This window comes from Cetorhinus maximus, chromosome 27, assembly GCF_964194155.1.
Source record: "Cetorhinus maximus chromosome 27, sCetMax3.hap1.1, whole genome shotgun sequence".
NCBI lineage: Eukaryota > Metazoa > Chordata > Chondrichthyes > Lamniformes > Cetorhinidae > Cetorhinus > Cetorhinus maximus.
In genome coordinates, this window is record NC_135905.1 from 15,624,315 (window position 1) to 15,648,863 (window position 24,549).

The 24,549-nt window shown below is 40.9% G+C and overlaps 1 protein-coding gene across 1 annotated transcript in view; it reads right to left on the reverse strand.

The window, feature by feature from the left end:
* LOC144668605 (vinculin) overlaps positions 1-24,549 on the reverse strand; it is a 138,987-nt gene that overhangs the window by 31,556 nt on the left and 82,882 nt on the right. The window contains exons 3-10 of the mRNA XM_078530786.1: positions 22,151-22,301; positions 21,882-21,990; positions 21,294-21,416; positions 18,981-19,141; positions 11,157-11,247; positions 10,846-10,993; positions 2,419-2,572; positions 795-970 (exon numbers count right to left, since the gene is read on the reverse strand). Coding sequence (XP_078386912.1) covers positions 795-970; positions 2,419-2,572; positions 10,846-10,993; positions 11,157-11,247; positions 18,981-19,141; positions 21,294-21,416; positions 21,882-21,990; positions 22,151-22,301 — 1,113 coding nt within the window. The remainder of the gene's footprint in view (positions 1-794; positions 971-2,418; positions 2,573-10,845; positions 10,994-11,156; positions 11,248-18,980; positions 19,142-21,293; positions 21,417-21,881; positions 21,991-22,150; positions 22,302-24,549) is intronic.

Genomic DNA, 24,549 nt, shown 5'->3' on the forward strand with positions numbered 1-24,549 from the left:
TATCAGACTGTCCTTCAGTTATTGTCATGAAGCTATTAATGTATATAATATTTTGGAAAATATTTTTCTTTTAAAATAGAGGTTTAGTCTGTGGGTGTGTCTTAATTGGATTAAAGCCAGCTAGTCTGGGTGCTTTGATATGTACTAGTTTTGATATGTAAGAGAGATAGCGTGCATTTGCGTTTTTTGAATGGAGCATTCAAGAAGTGGGGTGAAAACTTGACACCTTTCTAGCAGCTACCAAGCAAGATGTTTATATTACTAATAAAATTGGTACAATGAATGGAGTTTCATTGTTAAAAGGTAAAGTTCAAAGAGACTGATGAGACAATGAGAATTTGAATTCAATCAGTGGTGGTAGGTACAATTTCAGTAGTTTTCGGGTGTGCACAGCAGAAGGCAGCTGCAAGCCTCCAACTGGCTCCACAGTGAAAGGAACCTCATTTTGAATTCATAAGGTGAAAATGCTTTGCCTGGTGTTTGGTTAAATCTAAAGGTTGCTGTTGCCTTAATGGAGATTAGTTTGAGAATTTGTTAAAAGTTATGATAATAGTATTTTGTAGCCATGTGTATATATATTTTTAACCTGTGTAAATTAATAAAATGTTTCAATTAGTTTAATGTAAAACCTCAAGAATTGATGGTCTGATTCCTGAATTTAGAGTCGCATCTCAAACATAATACTTAAAATTATAGATTATGACAATTGTTTAAAGTTTCCCTCTGGGATTTTAAAAAACTCCACTTTACCAACTGCATCGGTCATAACAGTTATCCATTTTTTGAATACATACTGCCTTCTCAAGTCGGAGAGCTTGGCTGTTAATGCTCCTATTTCATTAATCGAACGTAGTATATCATCCCGTTCTTTGGGGTCCTCACAAAGATCCGCAATTCTCTTAGCCTCTGTTAAGATACCACGGATGTTCTCTTCTCCTTCAGGACCTCCATGTGGATCTGCCAGCCAACTCTAAGTAAAAGTTAAAGCCATGAAAAAATACTTGTCAGGTACAAACAAAATTCAGGATAAATGTTCCACCTTTTTATAAGGTGCCATTTCCTGTGCTACATCTTAACATATAGCATGCTGTTCCTGTGCTATTTATACATCCAGCTAGTTTCTGAAGTTTTGGAGCACTCAGCCTAAACACTAAACTACTGTTTTGCAGATAATCAATAGATACAACATTAGAAAATGCCATCCCAGCCAAGTGGAAAAACCAACCCAGCCCTTTGAACACCCACTGCAAATTATTGGCCATGCTTCTGGCTACCAGACTGGACAGCAACTTCCAAAGCTTAGTCCCTGTTAACCAAACAGGCTTCAAAGACAGCTGTCAAATCTGTGGGCACAACTAGACACAGACTATATACAAAGTACCACTGCAACAGCAGCAATTACTCCAAACTTATACTCTTTGACCAAACATAATGGGAAGTCTTTCTCACTGTATTCAACAGAAGTGGCCTTCAGGGACACATGCATAGAAATGTAACCCAAAAACAGGCTGTAATCAGTCGGTGTCAGGCTTTAAAATCCATGCAACAAATAGTTCTGATCACATTTAACCATACTGTTCTCATTTTCCTTTATTTGTTTTCCCTTCAGCCATCTATCCAATTTTATCCTGAATACCGACAGTTTCAGCATCAGCCTTGCAGTCTATGGAATGTAATCAATCCCACTGCATTCCTCCTCTGAGACCATCAGCTTGCAAGAATAATGTTGCTTTTTTTCAGTTTTCCCTGGCTACATTGAATGGATGTCCTGGTGCTTGCTACCAGGGCAAAAATCAGGGGTGGCCAAAATCTAGGAAGTTGCAGCCTGGAGTCTTGCTTGCCAACACAACTATGACTCTGTATAGAGAATACAACTTCTTAGGCAACAATCTTACATAGCCTATGCTCCAGATATAAAGCTAATAAAAGTCTAGAAAAATTCTCCCATGGCAACAACACTATTGATCAAGAAAGAAGCCTGTACCTGGCTGAAAATCGTGCAGGGCTCTGTAGCACAATGGAAAACTCCCAAAGATAGAATCTACACCTGACTTAAGATGGGCCAACCCTTCACTTCCAACAAGTTTTACCACACTCAAAATGACGAGTATCACTCTTTCAAAATTGTACATTTCTTAAAAAGCCCAACCTGAACCAACCTCCCAGGAACTACACCTCTTATTTTCCAAGAGATCCCATAAATGCATCGTTGCCCTTCATTTCACATTTTAGATCAAAAGACCACACACCCATACATCTAAGGGGTCCCTGGAAACAAGAAAAAGGTTCCCATTCAACAGAGAAGGAACATCAAATTACAAACCTATCAACATAAAATTCTAACAGACAGCTTTGAAGAATCCATATCTGCGTATAAACAGTCAGATGAAACATTTCCCAAGAATTTACTGAAGTTACCTGAGCAGCATCTATTTTCTTGGCAATGGCCTGCTTTGAGTTAGTCATGGCTTCCAGTTTCCTGGCTGCATTCTCCACCTTAGCTGTTAACATGTCCAGACCTTGGGATACTTGCTGTGCTTTTTGCATGGCAATGGGTGTGGCACCTTGACCTCTACTCGTTAAAAAAATACTCAATATTATTAGCATTATCTCCCTTTTACTTATGCACATGCATACATACAATTATTTTACATGCTTTAAGCAGGGCCACATATGTGAAAGTAGAAAATGTAGAGGTCCAAAGATACCTGGAGGGGGTCCACGTACATAGATCATTACAAATAATTACAGAAAGCGATCCAAAAGGTTAATGGAATACTAGCTTATATATCGCAGTGACTAGAATACAAGGGGGTAGAGTTATGCTAAAGCTATACGAAGCACAGATTAGGCCACACCTAGACTACAGTGAGAAGTTCTGGGCCTCATACCTTAGGAAAGATATATTGGCCTTGGAGAAGGTGCAGTATAAATTTACCAGAATGATATTGCTACTCCAAGAGTTAAATTACGATGCAAGATTACACAAACTAGGGCAGTATTCCCTGAAATGTAGGCGGTTATGGGATGATCTGATTCTCCTTCTCAAGATATTCTGCAGAGATGCTGGTGTTATGATAATATCACTGGACTCGTAATCCAGAGGCATAGGCTAATGCTCAAATGTTCAAATTTCACCATTCCACCAAATCCCATGGAATTTCATTTTAATTTTTAAAAATCTGGAATTTTAAAAAATGCTGGTGAGTTATTGTGACCATGACACTATCATCAATTGTCATAAAAACACATCTGATTCACTAATAACTTTCAGGGAAGGAAATCTGCCATCATTCTGGCCCACATGTGACTCCAGATGCACAGCAATGCAGTTGACTCTTAACTGCCCTCTGAAACGGCCTAGCAAGTCACTCAGTTCAAGGGTAATTAGGGCTGGGCAAAAATTGCTGGCTGCTCCAGTGACACCCTCATAGTGCTCCAGTGACATCTCATAAAAAATAATAAAGAAAAATAAATACTAAGAGGAACTCCAAGGGTAAATAGAGAGAAAGTATTTCTGTTGGTTGGGGAGTTGTGGACTAGGGACATAGTCTAAAAATTAGAACCAGGCCTTTCAGAAGTGAAGTCAGGAAACATTTCTACACACAAAGGGTAGTAGAGGTTTGGAACTCTCTTCTGAAAACAGCAACTAATGTGAGGTCAAATGCTAATTTTAAATCTGAGATTGAAGGATTTTTGTTAACCAGAGGTATTAAGAGATGTGAGGCAAGGGTGAGTATATGGAGTTAGTTCACAGATCAACTAAGATCTCATTGAATGGCAGAACATGCTCAAGGGGCTACTGGCCTACTCCTGTCTTATATTCCTACTGCATTATTGTAATTAGCTTTGTTCTTACAGACTATATTCTTGGCTCATGAAACTATCATGCAGAATTATCTAATTCATAAGGATAAAGCTTTTAAATCAACTATCTTGGCAATTCATGGTCACAGCAATACTGCCATGCTACTGACACATGGACTGTTTTATTACTTAAACTTGGCAATGTCTTTAAACAATTAATATTAATAGTTGTTTGGTAGTACAGAATCACAGAATTTTAACAGCAAGGAGGCGGCCATTCAGCACATCACGTCTGCAGCGGCTCTCCAAATGAGCATTTCCCCTTTACAAATCCATGCTGGCTCTTCCTTATCCAACCCATATTTTTCCATGTGACTACCAGTTCTATCCCGAATAACTGTTTCTAAAATCTTGCCCACCACTGAAATTAAACTGACTGGTCTGTAATTGCTAGGCTTATCCTTACAACCTTTTTTGAACAAGGGCGTAATGTTTGCAATTCTCCAGTCCTCTGACACCATCCCCGAGTCTAGGGAAAACTGAAAGATTATGGCCAGTGCCCCTGTAATTTCTACTCTCACTTCCTTCAATATCCTTGGATGCACCCCGTCCAGTCCCGGTGCCTTGTCAACTTTAAGTACCTACAGTCTATTCAACACTTCCTCATCAATTTTGAACCCTTCTCGTGACAGAGTTTCCTCTTCTGTCGCCATGGCCTGGGTAACATCTACCACCTTGGTAAAGACGGATGCGAAGTATTAATTTAATACCTCAACCATGGCCCCTTCATCCATGTGTAAATTCCCTTTTAGGTCCCTAATCAGTCCTACTCCTCCTTTTACCACCCTTTTACTATTTATATGCCTATAGAAGGCTTTGGGATTCCCCTTTATGTTGGCTACCAGTCTTTTCTCATAATCCCTCTTCGCTTCTCTAATATGCTTTTTCATTTCACCTCTGAACCTTCTGTATTGTCTCAATTGTATTTTCTACCTGACATCTGTCATAAGTACACTTTTCCTTCTTTACCTTAATTTCTATCTTCTTTTTCATCCAGGGAGCTCTGGATTTATTTGCCTTACCTTTCCCTTTCAATAGAATATACTTTGACTGTGCCCGAACGAATTCTTTTTTGAAGGTAGCCCATTGTTTAGCTACAGTTTTTCCTGCCAATCTTCCGATCCAGTCTATCTGGCCCAGCTCTGTTCTTGCCCCATTGAAGTCGGCTCTTGTCCAGTTAATTATTCTTACTCTGGATTGCCTATCATCCTTTTCTATCATCATCCTAAAACGTACAATATAATGATCACTGTCTCCTAAATGTTCCCCCATTGACACTTGATCTACTTTGCCCACCTTTTCCAAGAATCAGATCCAAAAGCGCATCTTTTCTTGTTGGACACATACAACTGTAGAAAATTCTGCTGAACACAAAATAGGAACTTTTGCCCCTCTCCGCCCTTTACACTACCCACTGTCCCCAGTCTACATCCAGATAATTAAAGTCCCCCATTATAACTACTCTATAATGCTTGCATCTCTCTGTAATTTCCCTGCAGATTTGTTCTCCTACATCCTTCTCACTATTTGGTGGTATATAGACTACACCAAGCAATGTTATTGCACCCTTTTTGTTCCTTAGCTCTAGCCAAATTGATTCTGCCCTTGAACATTCTGGGACATCCTCTTTCTCCAGCACTGCAATGCTCTCCTTAACCAATACCGCCACCCCTCCTCCTTTCCTATCTCTTCTGAACACCTTGTACCTGGGAATATTTAACATCCAGTTCTGCCCTTCCTTGAGCCAGGTCTCTGTAATCGCCACAACAACATGTTTCCACAAGGCAATCTGCGCCTCTAACTCCCCAATCTTATTTACTATACTCTGTGCATTCACATATGGATAGTAACCCTGATTTAGATTTTGTTACTTTCTACCTTATCCCAACTTTACCTATTAACTTACTATTTTCTATACTAACACTTGAGTATTGCTGAGAAAAGAGACGTACTATCAAAGCTTTTTATCTTGCACTCATCAGAACAGCTACACAAAATAAACGAACAGTAAAAGAAGCAATGATTTACACTGCATGAGAAGAGAGTGCTGATTGGTTGGCAAGCAGACTTTGATTGGTCGAGATCTTGGAGAATACAGCAGAGAACAGTAGACTATTAACTGCCAAGCTTTTGTTTCAAGTTCAAACCAGGCAGGGTTGACTTTAATTGGTCAAGGCATTGCCTGGGGAATGAACCGGGAATGGCAGCCCCCAAGCTTTTGTTTAGTTGAGAAAGGTGTAATGTGTGGACATACTCCTTTAGCCTGCAAAGGACAGGGCCCTGTTTGTGTGAATATATGTGACTTCTAGCATTTTTTTGTTCCATGAGATGTGGGCTTCACTGAAAAATATAGCATTTGTTGCTCATCCCCAATTTCCCTTCAACTGAGTGGCTTCCTAGGTCATTTCAGAGGGCAGTTAAGAATCAACCACATTCCTGTGGGTTTGGAGTCACATGTAGGGCAGACCAGGTAAGGATGGCAAATTCCCTTGCCTAAAGGGCATCAGTGAACCAGATGGGTTTTTACAACAATCAATGATGGTCATCATTACTGATAGTCTATTACTGAGACCAGCTTTATATTCCAGATTTATTAATTGAATTCAAATTCCACCAGCTGCCATTGTGGGATTTGAATCCATATCCAAGAGCATTAGCCTATGCCTCTGGATTACTAGTCCAGCAACATTACCACTATGCCACTGTCTCCCCCATGCCACACTGTGAGCCCGACTGATAATCTTAAATTGGTTTTCAGTGTAATTCTTAGCACAATCAGGATTGTATAGCAAGTGTTGCCCATTCATGGAATCACATCTAATGTTAGACATTATGTTTTAAGTTGTGCAAGCATGGGCCGGTTGGGTACAATCAGTCCTTTGCCAGTTGCGAACAGTCAAAGGGATGTGTCGTTTGATATGATCTGCCAGTTGCTGGAACAGACGAATAGAGGAAGGTGATGGCGTAGTGGTATTGTCGTTAGATCAGTAATCCACAGACCCAGGGTTATGCTCTGGGGACGAATCCCGCCACGGCAGATGGTGGAATTTGAATTAAAAGTCTAATGATGGCCATGAAATCATTGTTGAATGTTGTAAAAATCCATTTGGTTTACTAATGCCCCTTAGGGAAGGAAATCTGCTGTCCTTACCTGGTCTGGCCTACACATGACTCCAGACCCACAACAATGTGGTTGACTCTTAAATGGCTGAGCAAGCCACTCAGTTGTATCAAATCGCCACAAGGTCATAAAAAAAGGAATGAAACCTGACAGACCACCCGGCACCGACCTAGGCACCGGAAACAACAACGCCAATTTCAGCCCTGTCGACACTGCAAAAGTCCTCCTTACTAATATCTGGGTGCTCATGCCGAAATTGGTCTCACAGACTAGTCAAGCAACAGCCTGTCGTAGTCATCCTCACGGAATCATAGCTTACAAATAATATCCCAGACGCCAACATCACCATCCCTGGGTATGTCCTGTCCCACCCATCAGAGGTGGCAGCAGAGTCGGGAGTCCTCAACATCAACTCTGGACCCCATGAAGTCTCATGGCATCAGGTCAAACATGGGCAAGGAAACCTCCTGCTGATTACCATGTACCACCCTCCCTTAGCTGATGAATCAGTGCTCCTCCATGTTGAACACCACTTGGAGGAAGCACTGAGGGTGGCAGAATGTGCTCTGGGTGGGGGACTTCAATGTCCATCACCAAGAGTGGCTCAGTAGCACAGCAGATGGTGAGAGAACCAACAAGAAGGAAAAACATACTTGACCTCATCCTCACCAAGCTATCTGCTGCAGATGCACCTGTCCATGACACTATTGATAGGAGTGACCACCTCACAGTTGTTGTGGAGCGAAGTCCCGCCTTCACATTGAGGATACCCTCCATCGTATTGTGTAGCACTACCACCGTGCTAAATGGGATAGATTTCGAACAGATCTAGCAACTCAAGACTGGGCATCCATGAGGTGCTGTGGGCCATCAGCAGCAGCAGAACTGTACTCGGACACAATCTGTAACCTCATGGCCCGGCATATCTCCCATTCTACCATTACCATCAAGTCAAGGGATCAACCAGTGCGGGAGCAGCACCAGGCATACCTAAAAATGAGGTGTCAATCTGGTGAAGCTACAACACAGGACAACTTGCATGCCAAACAGCATAAGCAGCAAGTGACAGTCAGAGCTCAGCAATCCCACAGCCAATGCATTGGATCTAAGCTCTGCAATCCTGCCAATCCAGTCGTGAATGGTGGAGGACAATTAAACAACTCACTGGAGGAGGCAGCTCCACAAATATCCCCATCCTCAATGCTAAGAAGCCCAGCACATCAGTGCAAAAGATAAGGCTGAAGCATTTGTTACAATCTTCAGCCATAAATGCCAAGTGGATGATCCATCTTGGCCCTCTCCGGAATCTCCAGCATCAGAGATGCCAGTCTTCAGCCAATTCAATTCACTCCACATGTCATCAAGAAACGGCTGAAGGCGCTGGATAGTTCAAAGGCTATGGGCCCTGACAATATTCCGGCAATAGTACTGAAGACTTGTGCTCCAAAACTTGCCGCACCCCTAGCCAAGCTGTTCCAGTACAGCTACAACACCAGCATCTATCTGGCCATGTGGAAAATTGCTCTGGTATGTCCTGTACATAAAAAGCAGGACCAATCAAACCTAGCCAATTAGCACGCCATCAGTCCATTCTCAATCATCAGTAAAGGAATGGAAGGGGTCATCAACAGTGCTATTAAGCGACGCTTGCTTAGCAATAACCTGCTCACTGACGCCCAGTTTGGGTTCTGCCAGGGCCACTCAGCTCCTGACCTCATTACGGCCTTGGTTCAAACATAGACAAAAGAGCTGAACTCCCCGAAATTAGGTGAGAGAGGTGCCCTTGACATCTAAGCTGTATTTGACCGAGTGTAGCATCAAGGAACACTAGCAAAACTGAAGGCAATGGGAATCAGGGGGAAAACTCTCCGTTGGTTGGAGTCATGCCTAGCACAAAGGAAGATGGTTGTGGTTATTGGAGGTCTCAGCTCCAGGACATCATGCAGGAGTTCCTCAGGATAGTGTCCTCAGCCCAGCCATCTTCAGCTGCTTCATCAATGACCTTCCTTCCATCATAAAGTCAGAAGTGGGGATGTTGGCTGATAATTGCACAATGTTCAGCACCATTCGCGACTCCTCAGATACTGGAGCAGTCCATGTCCAAATGCAGCAAGACCTGGGCAATATCCAGGCTTGGGCTGACAAGTGGCAAGTAACATTTGTGTCACATAAGTGTCAGGCAATGACAATCTCCAACAAGAGAGAATCCAAGCATCGCCCCTTGACATTCAATGGCATTACCATCACTGAATCCCTCAAACATTGCCCCTTGACATTCAATGGCATTACCATCACTAAATCCCCCACTTTCAACATCCTGGGGGGTTACCATTGACCCGAAACTGAACTAGACTAGCTACACAAATACTGTAGCTACAAGAGGAGGTCAGAGGCAAGGAATCCTGTGACAAGTAACTCACCTCCTGACTCCCCAAAGACTGTTCACCATCTACAAGGCTCAAGTCAGGAGTGTGATGGAATACTCCCCACTTGCCTGGATGAGTGCAGCTCCCACACCACTCAAGAAGCTTGACATCGTCCAGGACAAAGCAGCCCACTCGATTGGCACCACTTGCACAAACGTTCATTCCCTCCATCACCGACACACAGTAGCAGCAGTGTGTACCATCTAAGATGCACTGCAGGAATTCACCAAGGCTCTTTCGACAGCACCTTCCAAACCCACGACCACTACCATCCAGAAGGACAAGGGCAGCAGATAGATGGGAAAACCACCACCTGGAAGTCTCCCTCCAAGTCATTCACCATTCTGACTTGGAAATCTATCGCCGTTCCTTCACTGTTGCTGGGTCAAAATCCTGGAACTCCTTTCAGAACAGCACTGTGAGTGTACCTACACCACATGGACTGCAGCGGTTCAAGAAGGCAGCTCACCACCACCTTCTCAAGGGCAACTAGGGATGGGCAATAAATACTGGCCCAGGCAGCGAAGCCCACGTCCCATGAATGAATAAAAAAAAGACAGCCTACATGCCTGGCATCGCACCGGCACTGAAATTCATGTATTGCACTATACATTTGTGTGGTAGGCAGAAGGCTTTTTTTTGGCTTGACAGCCGTATCCTGTTAGTAGAGAATACCATTCATTTTGCTATTGCATAATAATAGCATGCAACGGCTAGCTTTACCTACTGCTCAAATTTTTGACGGGCCTTACCCTTTCAGTGTAACCTGAGGTAGACTGGGCACTTTTCAGAGCTGAAAATGGCAGCCTTTGGCCCATGAGTTTGCATGATATACAGCGAGCAATGATCTGATCAAGGTAGCCATTATCTCGCAGGATGGCTTTGATGCACCCTATTTCAGCATCAAGTTTACATAGTGAGCAAATGGCTCGGGCCCTATTTAGAAGGTTGCCGACAAGACTAATCTTATAGCGTGTGGAACTGTAGAAATCACAAAGTGTATATTGACCAGTGAAGGTAGGTTTGTTGTAGACAGTAGTAGAGAATCCATTGGCAGATTTCTCAACTAGCACATCGAGGTGAGGGAACTCATTTGACTGCTCCATTTCAAAGGTGAGCTCAGGATGGAGCCATTAAAAAGTGTGTTCGGAAATTCTTACATGCAGCTACAGATTCAAATAATGTATCATCTACAAATCGGAAATATGCAAGGGGTAGGAGATTAGGTATCATTCCATCAAAGATGCATTTCTCATGGAAGCCGACATAGGTGTTTGCAAGAGCTGGGCCTAGAGGGGATCCCATTGCAACACCATCTATTTGGGCAAACATGGCATCATTAAGATTGAACTCAACTGTACGCATTCCTTAGTTTGTAAGTTCAATGAATACAAATTCAGGCATTGGCGGTGCCAATATAATTAATATTACCTGGCTCGGAGCTCAGATACTTGATCAGTCATCTGGCCCAAAGCCTTGGTGGTGCCCAGAATTTCTCTCCGTTCTTTGCCTGCACAAAGTTCTCCAACTTTTCCAGCTTCATCCAGTATTTGTTTGATAGCCTGCTCCCCAGCATCACCTAAAACACACAGCAGGTCAGTTCAACCTAGTACAGATGGTTAACTTCCTCATTAATACCAATAAGAAAAAAACAATTTAGCACAGGAACATATTAGGATATCGGATGAGCCAAAAAGCTGAAATGTGTATTAGCCCAGTACCATTAACAATTTAATTATTACCTGGAGGTGCATTCGGATCACTGAGCCAGTTTTTGGCCTGGTTTATCTTTGAGTCAATCATAGCTAGAGCTCTTCTCATTGTTTCTGTATCCTATCGGAATAAACATCAGTTAACAATACAATGTTAGTTTAATGAGCAAAAGCAAAAAAATCCTCCATTCAATCTGACAGAATTTGGTTTTCAATATTTTTAAAAGAAAAACAAAATGTGTAATTCACACATCTTGAACTTGGTATTTTTTTTTCTGGCCAGAAGATACAAATTAAATAGTAATTTTTTTTATTGCTCTTTTGGATCACTCTGACTGCAATTCTGGAATGGAATACTGACATTTGTAACGGCATAGCAATTGAGGTAACAGGTGTTTCTTACTCTGGGAAGTATAAATAGTTACAAGTAACAGGAATGGTCTCAAATCAAAGCAGCTGCTGTCAAACTAACTTTTAAAACCATAAAAGGGTTTCTGATTACTGTCAATTCAGAGACCCTTCCATTGAATATAGTACTACATACCACATGAGCACAGCCAGATTACAGAAGATTCATGGTTAGGTGTAGATTTTAGTTTATGGGAAAGGCATCAACTATATTCATCACACCTTATGAATTTCATAGGCCTAAGGAAAATCAGCATCAGTCCCAAACTGCAAACAGTTTATATTATACCACTGTTATAAAATAACAAACAGGGAATTTTAGCTTAAAGCACTTCCTGAAAAACAATTTTCTAAAGGTTTTTTTGAAAAGATTTGAAAATGCCACAGATAACTGACAACACACAAGCATTGCACAATGCACATGGCTCCATCTGATGTACCTCCTCCATGATTAAGTGCAACATAGTACTGAAGGAATGTTGCACTGACAGACAATCCCCAGTTCAACTAAACCAAACCCCAGCCTACTCATACTCTGCCTCATCTCTCATCTCCCCTCAGCTCCTTGAGACCCACAACTGCTCCAGGAATCCATCCCAAATCCAGCTCCTCAATACTCAACTTCCCATCCTTAGTCAATGCTTGCTGACCATCTCATCATACCTTCCAGCATTCTCCCCATTTCTTTTCAAATGCCTTTTTTCATCACCTCAAAAAATCTTAACCTCAACCAGGTCAGTTCTCTGCACCAACCAAATTACCTCTAATCTACCCCTCAGGCCCCGTCCCTTCAAAGATCCTTGGACAAAGAATTGCCAACCAAAAACAGAGTCATCTCTTCTGCCACTCCTTATACAAAACAATCCAATTTCTAACCAGTGTAGTGGCAATATCACTGGACGAGTAATCCAGGGGCCCAGGCTAATGCTCTGTGAACACAGGTTCAAATCCGATTGCGGCAGCTGGTGGAATTTAAATTCAATTAATAAATCTGGAATACAAAGCTCCTCGGCAATAGTGACCATGCCAACTATCATTGATTATTGTAAAAACCCATCTGGTTCACTAATGTCCTTTAAGGAGGGAAATCTGCCATCCTTATCCAGTCTAGGGGAGACAGTGGTGTAGGGGTAATGTCATTGGACTAGTAATCCAGAGACCCAGGGGATACAAAGACTTGCATTCTCAGTTTCAAAAACTGAAGGATCAGCTTTTCCAGTTCTCTCTTGGACACTATCCATGCAACATAACCTTCAACTTATCCTCAATTTAGTTACCCATATACTTTGATGCACAAAGTCCTACAACCTTATCGCTCCCGTTCTTGTCAAGCTGCTTAAGTCTCAACATGACTTCAAAATTCCCATCTCATGCCAAAATCCCTCTAAAGCCATTCTCCATCCAATGAGAAATCTCCTCTAACAAAAGATGTGCAGACGTTGTACTCTCTGAGCACTGGATTATGGTTTATTAAAATTCTGAATATCAGCCCAAATCTCTCCATCGCCATGTTCCCCACCTTTGAAAGTCTCATCAAAATCCTTCCCTTGCCTTTTGCTAACCCCAAACCGCAAATATCCCCCACCCACCCCTCCACGATCAGTGCCACTCTTTTTATTCCATCGTGAAATGCCTAGAGTAATGTTCTGCATGACTACTACCAATGTAGGTTGTGAAACATCTTAATATTTATTAACATAATTCATTCTATATATTTTTTGCTATTGAACAATGAGCACACTAAGCTACTGCATCAAATAATATTAGTGCCCCTTAGAGGTATTCTACAGACAAAAGAATCCCACAACCCTATTGAAATATTTCAAATTAATTTCCTTGTATCTTGTTTTGCAGAAGCATTTGACTTCACTCAGTAATCCCAAGATCAATAATCAAACCCAAAATAACAATAAAAATCATATGCTTGTTTATTGTCGATGAGTTAAAATATTGCAGCTTGCCAATTTGTTTTTCAGACTTTATTGTTTAGGAAAGAAGTTTACTTGGCAATAATCAATGAATACTATATTAAAAAAATCATTTCTTTGCTCTTTAAAACAAACAAATATTTGCCAGATTTCGGCTATGTGCAACCCAAGAAGGCTCTCTTGGCAGATCTCTTCACATTTTTACACTGTGTCACTGGTGGCAAAAGGAAATGTAGCTTATTTTTGTGTAGGCAAATTGCATTTTGCAGAGACATCATCCCGTGATTATTAAACAAACCAGGCCCAGACATTTTTGTGGTATCTGCTTTTTCCAAGCATGACCTTCTTTAGTCAAACATGCAAAATATTCTGGTGTAAGCTCTAGTCCATTCATCACAACCAAACTTGTGCTGTGATACAAAAGCAGTGCTCATCTTCTTAATTAAAGCATAACATGTGCAGCAGCAATAAAACACACGGAAGCATCTGGTTCTTTTCCAATTGACAAAATAACACCTTCACATAGATGCTAATAACACAAATTATGTAGCTTTAACATACATTTTCTCCAAAACAAATCTGCATCAGTTTAGGTTAAAAACTATTGCAAAATAATTTATTATAAGCAAAAAAATTTAATCCAAATTTTGGGTTGGCAGAGTGAGTGCATAAAAGAACTTTATGCCTTAATTTGACATAGTTTAAAATGGCAGAGTTTAATTTAAAATGGCAGAATCTAGTGCCAACAAACATTAGATGATCATTGATTACCCCACTCAAATCTCACACTTAACACCAACAAATTGAAGAATGTTTTTTTGATTTCCCAGGAAGCACCTGCTACATTAAGTGGCAATAATAGTGAGCTTACTGTTTCTATCACTGTACATAACCTGAAGGCCAGATGGAATGGGGCAGGAATAACTAGGATAAGCGGTCAATACTTAGTAAAATACCCAAGAAATAAAGTGGTGGCAAATCCTGAGACGTTTCATAGATTTAGTTTTAAAAATTCATGGAAATGCATAATGTTTGAAATAAACACAAATTCAGTTCATTCTAATCACTTGCAATCAGTATATTTAATCGCCACAAACACAAAAACATTAACCAACTCTAAATCCCACTCAGTATCACTCATAAATTTGCCCCAAAAAGTTAATGTTTCAATTCTAGCATTATTTTAATGCAATAAAGAATTATATAATAAGAGCATACTGATTATCAAACTACCTGCCCAACATCAATGTGTAAAAGCCATGATACCTAAACTTTGTGCAGAGTAATAAATTCTCAGATTGACAGTTTAAAAGGATTTTTCTTCCCATTTTAAAAAAATATTCTAAGTTGAAGGTTTCAAGAGAGAAAAAATGATATAGTCAAAAGACCATTTAGTGTTAATAAAATGATACAAAAGGAGCCCATGTATTAAAAGACTCTGTGTAGAGTGATAGGTAGGACAAAAACTTTTTTTTTTGATCCCTTGCCAGAAACACGACTTAATGCAATCCGGGCCACTTTCCAAATAATGCGTACAGGATTTCAAATTGTGAATCTAGGAGACCAAATTATAACTGCTCCTCAGAGTTTAAAAACATTACCAAAACGTCATCATTTTAACAAATAAACACTGACATCATCTTTACATTGTACCTAATGTGCAGTGTTTAAAGGGCATTAGCACCAAGTGGGGAGCTGCAGCTGGCATTCCTCATTGTGGAGTGCTGGAGGGACAGAGGCTGAGCTTTTAAAATTATATTTTGTTTTATTTAATTCTTATTGAAAAGGATCATTAATTATTTCCATAATATTTTGAACTTCAATAACTTTTCTTTGCATTATATCAAATGAGTGAAGTTAATTTCAGTTAATATAAGTAAAAACTCAAACAACATTAATTGGAAGTTTAAGCCCACGCTATGAAGGCCATTGACAGATCAAACCGAAATTGCTCACATCTTTTATACAGAGACATTAAAAGGATCTTGCCTAAAAATGACATGATCGCATGTGTTTTAGAACTTCTGGCACTGAAATACAGAATCATACAGCACAGAAAGAGGCCATTCAGCCCATCATGCCTGTGTCAGTTCTTTGAAAGAGCTACCCAATTAGTACCACTCTCTTGCTATTTTTTCCAAGACTCCCACAATCTTTTCCTGCACTGTATGATTGCAAGTTCCCTTCAAGCATATTCCAATTCCCTTTTGAAAGTTACGATTGAATTTGCTTCCTCCACTCTTTCAAGCAGTGTATTCCAGATCATAACAACAGGTCTTCTGTGAAGTGAGAGCTAATTTGATCCTTATCAGAGTATCCCAGCCCTCTTAATCACTGCTCTGATCACATTATCTAATTTCTCAATAGTTTAGTTGACATAAATGTCAGCCCTCCCCTGTGATGACTTTGACACATATATTGTGTTTGCAATGGAACAGCAAGTATGTAAAGTGTGCTTTCTGCACGAGTGCTAAATACTTTTTTTGGCGTGCAATAAATTTTGTGTAATGTTTGATGCATGAGTGTATAATTGTGTAGCAATTTGAGTTTTTGTGGGAGATGGGGAAACAAGAAAGGTCATTACATTTAGTGATGGTCTGAACCATTTAGTTTAAAGGAAATGAAGCGTATTTTGAACATGATTAGAGGCACATTTCAATATACTATACAGTATCTATATACTGGTTTTTAAAAATAAATCCAGTAAAATCAGAAAATAAAATCACAAGCAAATTGATGATAAAGTGTCAATAATGAGTTTTTAAATAATTGTATGTTTTGGCAGGGCTTCTATTTCATGGCAGAAAATTGTTCTAATATTTGGCTAAAGTCTAGAAGAGCTACATGTTATTCATGCAACAAATCAGTCATGTATTTCAATACTGTAAAAAAAATGTTGTTTTAAGTTTCACCCTATTTTAAAAGACCAGTGAATGAAGCAGTCAGAACATATCATTTGTTTCCAGTTTCTATCACTGTTGTTGATTTCTACGTATACTTGCTTCTGTCTACATTCCTTTTTTGGATACTTATATTTTCAGTTCGAAAGATAGTACAATCATTGTACCAAGCCACACAAAAAGAAATCTAACCAGCACAATCATACCAATGGGTCAAATTATAGTCTCCAATAGGAGAACAATTCTTATAAACATATATTGATAAGTAGTGAAAGGGTAGTTAAAGGAAGGGTGGGGTCAATTAGCAATGAAAAAGGAGACATCCTTGTGGAGGCAGCAAGCACGGCTGAGATTCTGAGTGAGTACAGGGGCACTGTGGCTCTATATTCACTGAAGAAGAGGATGCTGTCAATATCACAGTGAGAGGAGATGGTAGAGAAATCGGATGGGGTAACGATAGATAAAGGTGGTACTTAAAAGCCTTGCAGGCTACGAAGTAAAAAAGGTCACTCGATCTGATGGGAATACATCCTAGGTAAACAGAGGAAACATATTTAAGGTAATTGTCAAAAACAGACGACACAAGGATAAAAGTATCCAGCACCTAATGATGATCTGGACTGCACTGCCTGAAAAGATGGTAGAAGCAGATTCGTTAATGCCCAAAAGGGAATTGGATGAATATTTGAAGGAGGTAAATTTGCATGTTTATGAGGAAAAAGCAAAGGGGTGAGACTAATTGGACATCTCTGCCAAAGTGCTGACACAGCATACAGTGCCAAATGGCCTGTTTCTGTGCTGTTTAATTCTATTATTCTATGATAATAATATTGAAGGACAAATAGAATAATATTGACCAGATACACAGGAAGGGCAAGTAGGCTCTGATAACTGGTCCTCCACTGTACTGCTAACACACACTAATCTGTTTATCATGTCGACTACTTTCATTTACTCCTCCTCCACTCTAAAACATTTTTTCCTCGCCACCTTTCCTTAAGGTATGAACCATACCAAGGTATCTTTCTTTGCATTAGCAATGCTCAAATCATTAAAATGGTCATTTCTTATATACACGCCTGTCCAGTGAGAACAAGCAGGCTGTTCTACAGTATAAGTTGTCATGCCCGTGCCCAAACCAGCTCTGTTCTCAGCAGACATCAACACAAGCACATTTCCAAGAGTCATCATTTGACAAAAGTAGGAACCTTGTGTAGTTTTTCTCAGTGAGCTTGGGAAGGATGAGGGCATCTGGACCAAATGCAGCACCTATATAGCAACTCTTGCTTAGATCAAGAAGCTCAGCACAAACTGAAGGCCTTACTGTTCTAACATGGTTCAACACCATGTCACGTTGTACATTCACCAATGAGTCAGAGGACTTGATTGCTGTTCAATGTAATTCTGTTTAAGTAATGAAAATGATTTCAGGACATTGAAATTTACGGCTGATTCTAGAGGTGATTTTGTACAAGCTTTCTTCCCCCAACAGCCACCCTACCTCCCACTTTTATTGGAAAAGAACTTTATTGGTGGACAGTTTAGAGATCATATTATAACCTGCTCTGTTTCAAAAGCTTTAAGAGATATGTTCAAACTATGAGAGATTTGTAGTTAAAAAGCCCCAAACATGTGACCTAACAGCAAGTTGAATTTTCAGAACAGTGTTCAGCATGTGCTAGCCATAATGTTATTTTAAGCAAACTGCACCACACACCAAGGCGGTAAACAGCATTCATTCAGGACATGCTTTAGCAGAAAAATGGAGAAAAACCAAAAGAGAGCTTACCTTCTACAAGGAAGAATGAAGAAACAAGGAAGAAAGTAAAAATAAGATGCTTGTAATGATCTCAAAGAAAAAGAGTGCAACAGAAAGCTTCTAAAATATGTTATGTTTTGACCACAAAATAGAGCAGATAGTTTACAAACAAGGATTTTCCCTGGTTTATAACTTAATTTCAATGACACTTACCAAAAATATAAAATTGTAACCAGTATATTTGGCTACTCGTCAAATTCACATTTGCACTTTTTTTATAAAGTCATTTTAGGACCAGCTGACTGACGCATAATAGAAGAGAATGAATACACCATCCTGTCTTGAGGCAGTCACTTTTGTGGAGACACACACAGAAATAGTAGGCAATAGAATTCCATTATACACCAGCATGCAGGTGACACTATTACTTCAGCCAGTGTCAAATGATTAATTGGTATTCTATTGTACTTTAAGACTGAGACTTAATCCCAATTTCTGATACATCTCAGCGTAGCAAGTAAGCAAGCAAGGTTCAGAAACTACCTACTGTCTGTGGCCCAATGTTCAGAAACGACCTACTGTCTGTGGCCCAATGAAATAAGTAAAAATAGTGATAACCAAGATTCAACAGGTGAAAACAGTGAAAAATGAAACAAAAACTGTCACAGATAGATCACACACTGCAGACATTCAAGTGCAGATATGGACACATATCCAGAATCAGCCAATAACTGTCTTAGTAAAAAAATTGCACAGTATATTACACTTCAGTAGACAAGTAAACGAAAGCTTGCTTCACCACTGAAATAATTTCTTCCACAGCGCTTGCATTATGATTTACCAAGATTCTCAGACATACCTTACTAGCCCAAGCATCTTCATCCCAGGATGTTAGCTGCAAAACACGAATGATCTCATTGATTTCAGTACTCATCTTTTCCACAGTGAAGTTCCGGTTCTTTAGAGCTTCTTCCACTCCTTGGCTTTTGAATTGTTTTGTAGTCACAAAAATCTTAATAGCTACAAAATGAGAATGTAAAAATGTGACACTTAGTTACCACAACCAGACACTTGTGTATATTCTCTGTGCCACGACAGTATGTTCCAACAATTAATTATGGCCTTGATTTTAGCTGTGACTTAACCAGTTTTTGACAGTTGATACCAACACAGCTATAATTCAAATCAGAAAATAATGCAGAGACACAGTAGATCATTAGTGTGTAAAGGAGAGAAAAATAAAGTTCACGTTCCAAAATGATCTCAATCCAAAATATTAGCCAATTGTATTTTTAAAAAATATGAACCTGGTTTGTATTTTGAGCATTTTGGTTTTCAGCTCTGTACTATCAGTGAACCAGTTTTATTCAACAACATGGCAATCCCAAATTTCCAGGCAGAGTGCTTTTTTGTACAATTTAGTGCTTCTCAATTCCCAACACATAGAGCAGGATTTTGACTTTTGACCTTGTCAGCCCCTGACCGCGATTTCATTGTTGGCTGGCCAATTAGCGGCCAGCCAGCATGAAAGGCATGCTGAAATGCGGGAAGGCGGCGAGCGCTGTAGTCAGTGCGGGCGCAGGCGGGCACAGAAGAAGGACAGCTCCCTGAAGGCAGAGAGCTGCCTCAAGGACTTGACGAATTTAAAATCAATAAAAACATAGGGGGAGTTTTCTCCCCGTCAGGTGGGCTGGTTGGGAGCGGGCGGGCACGGAGCCAGTCGCCACCTGCGATCGGCTGCATGCCGCCATTTTATGTGATGTGCACCCGGTAGCACTCAGTGCTACCTGTGCGGGCAGGGGGAGGAGGGGGAGTCAGAGCCTGCATCCTTTTGTGCACGTGCGCGCATGTGTGTGAAAGAGCACAGAAATCTCCCTGAGGCACGGAGCTGCCTCAGGGAGATTAAGTTCGGAATGAAACATTGAAAAAAAGTAAAAAGAAAATTATTCAGACAAGTCCCCTCATGTGACAGTGCCACATGAGCTGGGACATGTTTTATGAATTTTCATGAAAATTTTTATTGAATTAATAAAACCTTCATGAAACCTCATCCTGCCCATGGATGAGGTTTCATGAAAAATGCAAAGGCCGCCTGGGTTCTTTGCCTGCCCGCCAACCTTAAGTTTGGACGGGCAGCCCTGTTCAAGGTTAATTACATTATTAATTGCCTTAACAGGCCTTTGACAGTTTGGCAGACGCGCAGCTGACTCGGATGCGCGCCCACCAAACGAAAGATCGGAATGATGCGCGGTGATGTCGGGATGCACGCCCAACGTCACCGCACATCATTCTACGCATTGGTGTGCAGGGCCTGCCCCCACAAGCCGAACAGAAGATTCTGCCCATAATGTAAATTCCGGAAGCAATGCCCATGCGTCAGAATGAGTCACCTCAAAATACGGATGTTGAAAATTATGTCCACGCATTTTAATCTTTTTTTAATTAATCTCAGAAAGCTCGTCCTGCCCTTGGATGAGGTTTCCTCAAAAATGCAAAGGCCACCTGGCCGATCTGCCCACCGGCCAACCCTAACGTTGGACAGGAAGCAAAAAATCCCCGCTAATCGAAAGAGGTCTTACTAGGCCTCTTAATTGTCGGCGGGCGCGCCATCAACTTTTGTGCGTGCCCACCAACCGAAATATCGCGCAAATGCACAATGATGCCAAAACACTCGCCCGACATCATCGCGCAATATTTTATCCCCCAGCGTGTCAGGTGCACACTTGCGGGCCGAAGTCAATATCCTGCCCATAGTACTGTTTCTCCACATGAAATTAACATGCCATCACAAAAATCAAATCAAATAGATGCAATGTTTGAACAAAATTTAATTCAATTCTGAGTGTAAAGGAAAAAGAACTGCAGCTAAATAAATACCAAGTTATGCCATCAGAACAGACAAATGTAACTTATAACTCTTACAGCATTTTATGCAAACAAGAGCTTTATCTGGGTTAAATAAAAATGTAACAAGTCCAACGACATATAGATGTGGTTTCAAACTATGACCTATAACCAAGATTGAAGGCTAGAAAAGGAGGGGTGGGAGTATAAAATATGATTGATTATGATTCGATTATGAAAATGCTACTGATTGACTTCTTACAGTCCAAAGGTCTAATTCAAGACAGCACCAAGGATCAGGTTATTTTCAAACTGAAAAAAAAATTACCTGAAATGAGTACAGGAAGTAGTTCTTTCACTGTGTTCATGGAATTCACCAGCATAACCCTGTGTTCTTGATGAGTCAGTTCCTGCTGTCTTTCATCAATCATCTTAGCCATTTTAGTCATTCCTTAATTGGGGAGGGGGTGGTGGCAGCATAAAAAAGGGGAAGAGAAGCAACAATTGTAGCATACGAAAACAGAAAAGAAAGCCATCTGAAGACTGCACATACTACACTAGCTGTTATTTCGCAATTATGATACAAAAGGATGAAAAGATCCAATGCACACATTATGAACGTCAGCTCTGCTAAAATATAAATCCTGTAATTAAATTTCCAACATTCCAGGTCTCTTAATGCAGCTCTTAGTTAGTACTCATTCAAGGTTCATCCATAGTACACATGGATACATTTGGTGAGTCTTATCAACTGGAAGTTGATTGAGTAATTTTGAGTTTAGTTTTTGTAGCATTAGCATTTCTTCCATGCCCAAAGTCACACTTTACCTCCTTAAAATAATGCACCTTAGAAAATTTGGTCAAGAGTAGATTAATTTGCACATAACTCAGACTTCAAGAAAGTGGGATTCCTAACCTGGACCCAAGTTTTTAGTGTAAGTCACCAAATCCTCCATAGTTTCAACCACTTCAGCAACTGTGAGATATTCCAAGATGCCTTTGCAGACACGGATAATTTTACGGACCTGGGGGTAAAAAAAATAACTTTCAAAAGGACGAGAATCTATTATTTTTAAGAGTTACACGTGGCTCATCAGCCTGTGACACACTAACATACAGATAGACACAATAAAAAATCATACAATATTGCCCAAAAAAAGTGGAACTAGTTTTCAAAATAAATACCTCTGCTTCATCAAATGTCAAGAGCAAGTCTGAAGTTCCAGAAAGAATACCTCTGGAACCATCAATGAGGTAATCACGTGCAGGTACAGCATATGGATTGTCTTTCAGCATCTGTGCGGCCTGGATCAATTTAGTGCAGGCATTTTCAACCCTGTGAATGATAAGTTGGTAAATTAAGATAAATGCTCAGTTGACTTCTATATACAATAATGGTTATTTTACAGGTGGGTAGGGCAATGCCAGAACTTAGAATTTGGTTCCGATGATGCAAGGCCAGGAATATCAACATTAGAGGCAAACCAGATCATTTTGGTTGACATGACCCCAAATTGTTCACTCCAATGTTTAAAGGAGCAAACCAAAAACAAAAACAAAAAATACCTGGAAAAACTCAGCAGGTCTGACAGCATCTGCGGAGAGGAACACAGTTAACGTTTCGAGTCCGTATGACTCTTCAACAGAACTCAGGAAAAGTAGAAAAGAGGTGAAATATAAGCTGGTTTAAGGGGGAGTGGGATAGGTGGAGCTGGATAGAGGGCCAGTGATAGGTGGAGATAACCAAAAGATGTCATAGACAAAAGGACAAAGAGGTGTTGATGGTGGTGATATTATCTAAGGAATGTGATAATAAAAGGTACAGATAGCCCTAGTGGGGGTGGGGTGGGGGGAAGGGATCGAAATAGGCTAAAAGGTAGAGATAAAACAATGGATGGAAATACATTTACAAATAATGGAAATAGATGGGGAAAGAAAAATCTATATAAATTATTGGAAAAAAGGGGGATCGGAAAGGGGGTGGGGTTGGAGGAGAGAGTTCATGATCTAAAATTGTTGAACTCAACGTGCAGTCCGGAAGGCTGTAAAGTGCCTGGTCGGAAGATGAGGTGCTGTTCCTCCAGTTTGCGTTGAGCTTCACTGGAACAATGCAGCAGGCCAAGGACGGACATGTGGGCATGAGAGCAGGATGGAGTGTTGAAATGGCAAGCGACAGGGAGGTCTGGGTCATGCTTGCGGACAGACCGACGGTGTTCCGCAAAGCGGTCACCCAGTCTGCGTTTGGTCTCTCCAATATAGAGGAAACCGCATTGGGAGCAGCGAATGCAGTAGACTAAATTGAGGGAAGTTCAAGTGAAATGATGCTTCACTTGAAAGGAGTGTTTGGGCCCTTGGACGGTAAGGGGAGGGGAAGTAAAGGGGCAGGTGTTGCACCTTCTGCGGTTGCATGGGAAGGTACCATGGGAGGGGGTTGAGGTGTAGGGGGTGATGGAGGAGTGGACCAGGGTGTCCCGGAGGGAACGATCCCTGCAGAATGCCACCAGGGGTGGTGAAGGGAAGATGTGTTTGGTGGTGGCATCATGCTGGAGTTGGCGGAAATGGCGGAGGATGATCCTTTGAATGCGGAGGCTGGTGGGGTGATAAATGAGGACAAGGGGGACCCTATCATGGTTCTGGGAGGGAGAGGAAGGTGTGAGGGCGGATGCGCGGGAGATGGGCCGGACACGGTTGAGGGCCCTGTCAACCACCGTGGGTGGAAAACCTTGGTTAAGGAAGAAGGAAGACATGTCAGAGGAACTGTTTTTGAAAGTGGCATCATCAGAACAGATGCGACGGAGGTGAAGAAACTGAGAGAATGGGATGGACTCCTAACAGGAAGCAGGGTGTGAGGAGCTGTAGTCGAGGTAGCTGCGGGAGTCGGTCGGCTTGTAATGAATATTGGTGGACAGTCTATCACCAGAAATTGAGACAGAGAGGTCAAGGAAGGGACGGGAAGTGTCAGAGATGGACCATGTGAAAATGATGGAGGGGTGGAAATTGGAAGCAAAATTTATAAATTTTTCCAGGTCCAGACGAGAGCAGGAAGCAGCACCGAAGCAATCATCGATGTACCAGAGAAAGAGTTGTGGGAGGGGGCCGGAGTAGGACTGGAACAAGGAATGTTTAAAGGAGCAAAATGGATATCACAAAGTGCCAAAGGCAATAAATATTTTTTCAAAAAAATTACAATAGGTGAAAATCATAAATGGTCATGATCAATGATAGCTACTTAACTCAAAGTTCCCTTTTCTCAGTATGGTTTCAGCTCTCCATGTATTTTATCAGCTTTTGTGTCAGCCTTAAGGTGTGTTTTAAAATAATCAGAAATAACTCCAGAAGACTCAAATTTATTATCAGTTTGAAATTAAGTCATACACATCACTACTGACATTAGAAATCAGCTACATTTTATTGCAGTGTCCTCAAGTGATGTCACCAGGAGATAACTACATTCCACTTCATGCACTAAATGAACTACAAACTGCACAATCCACTCAGAATGCCAACTTGCTACAGGATGCTATTTTTGGGAAATTTGGCACCACTTGTCAGTCATCGAGCTGCCCTCTGACGCAACAGTCCCT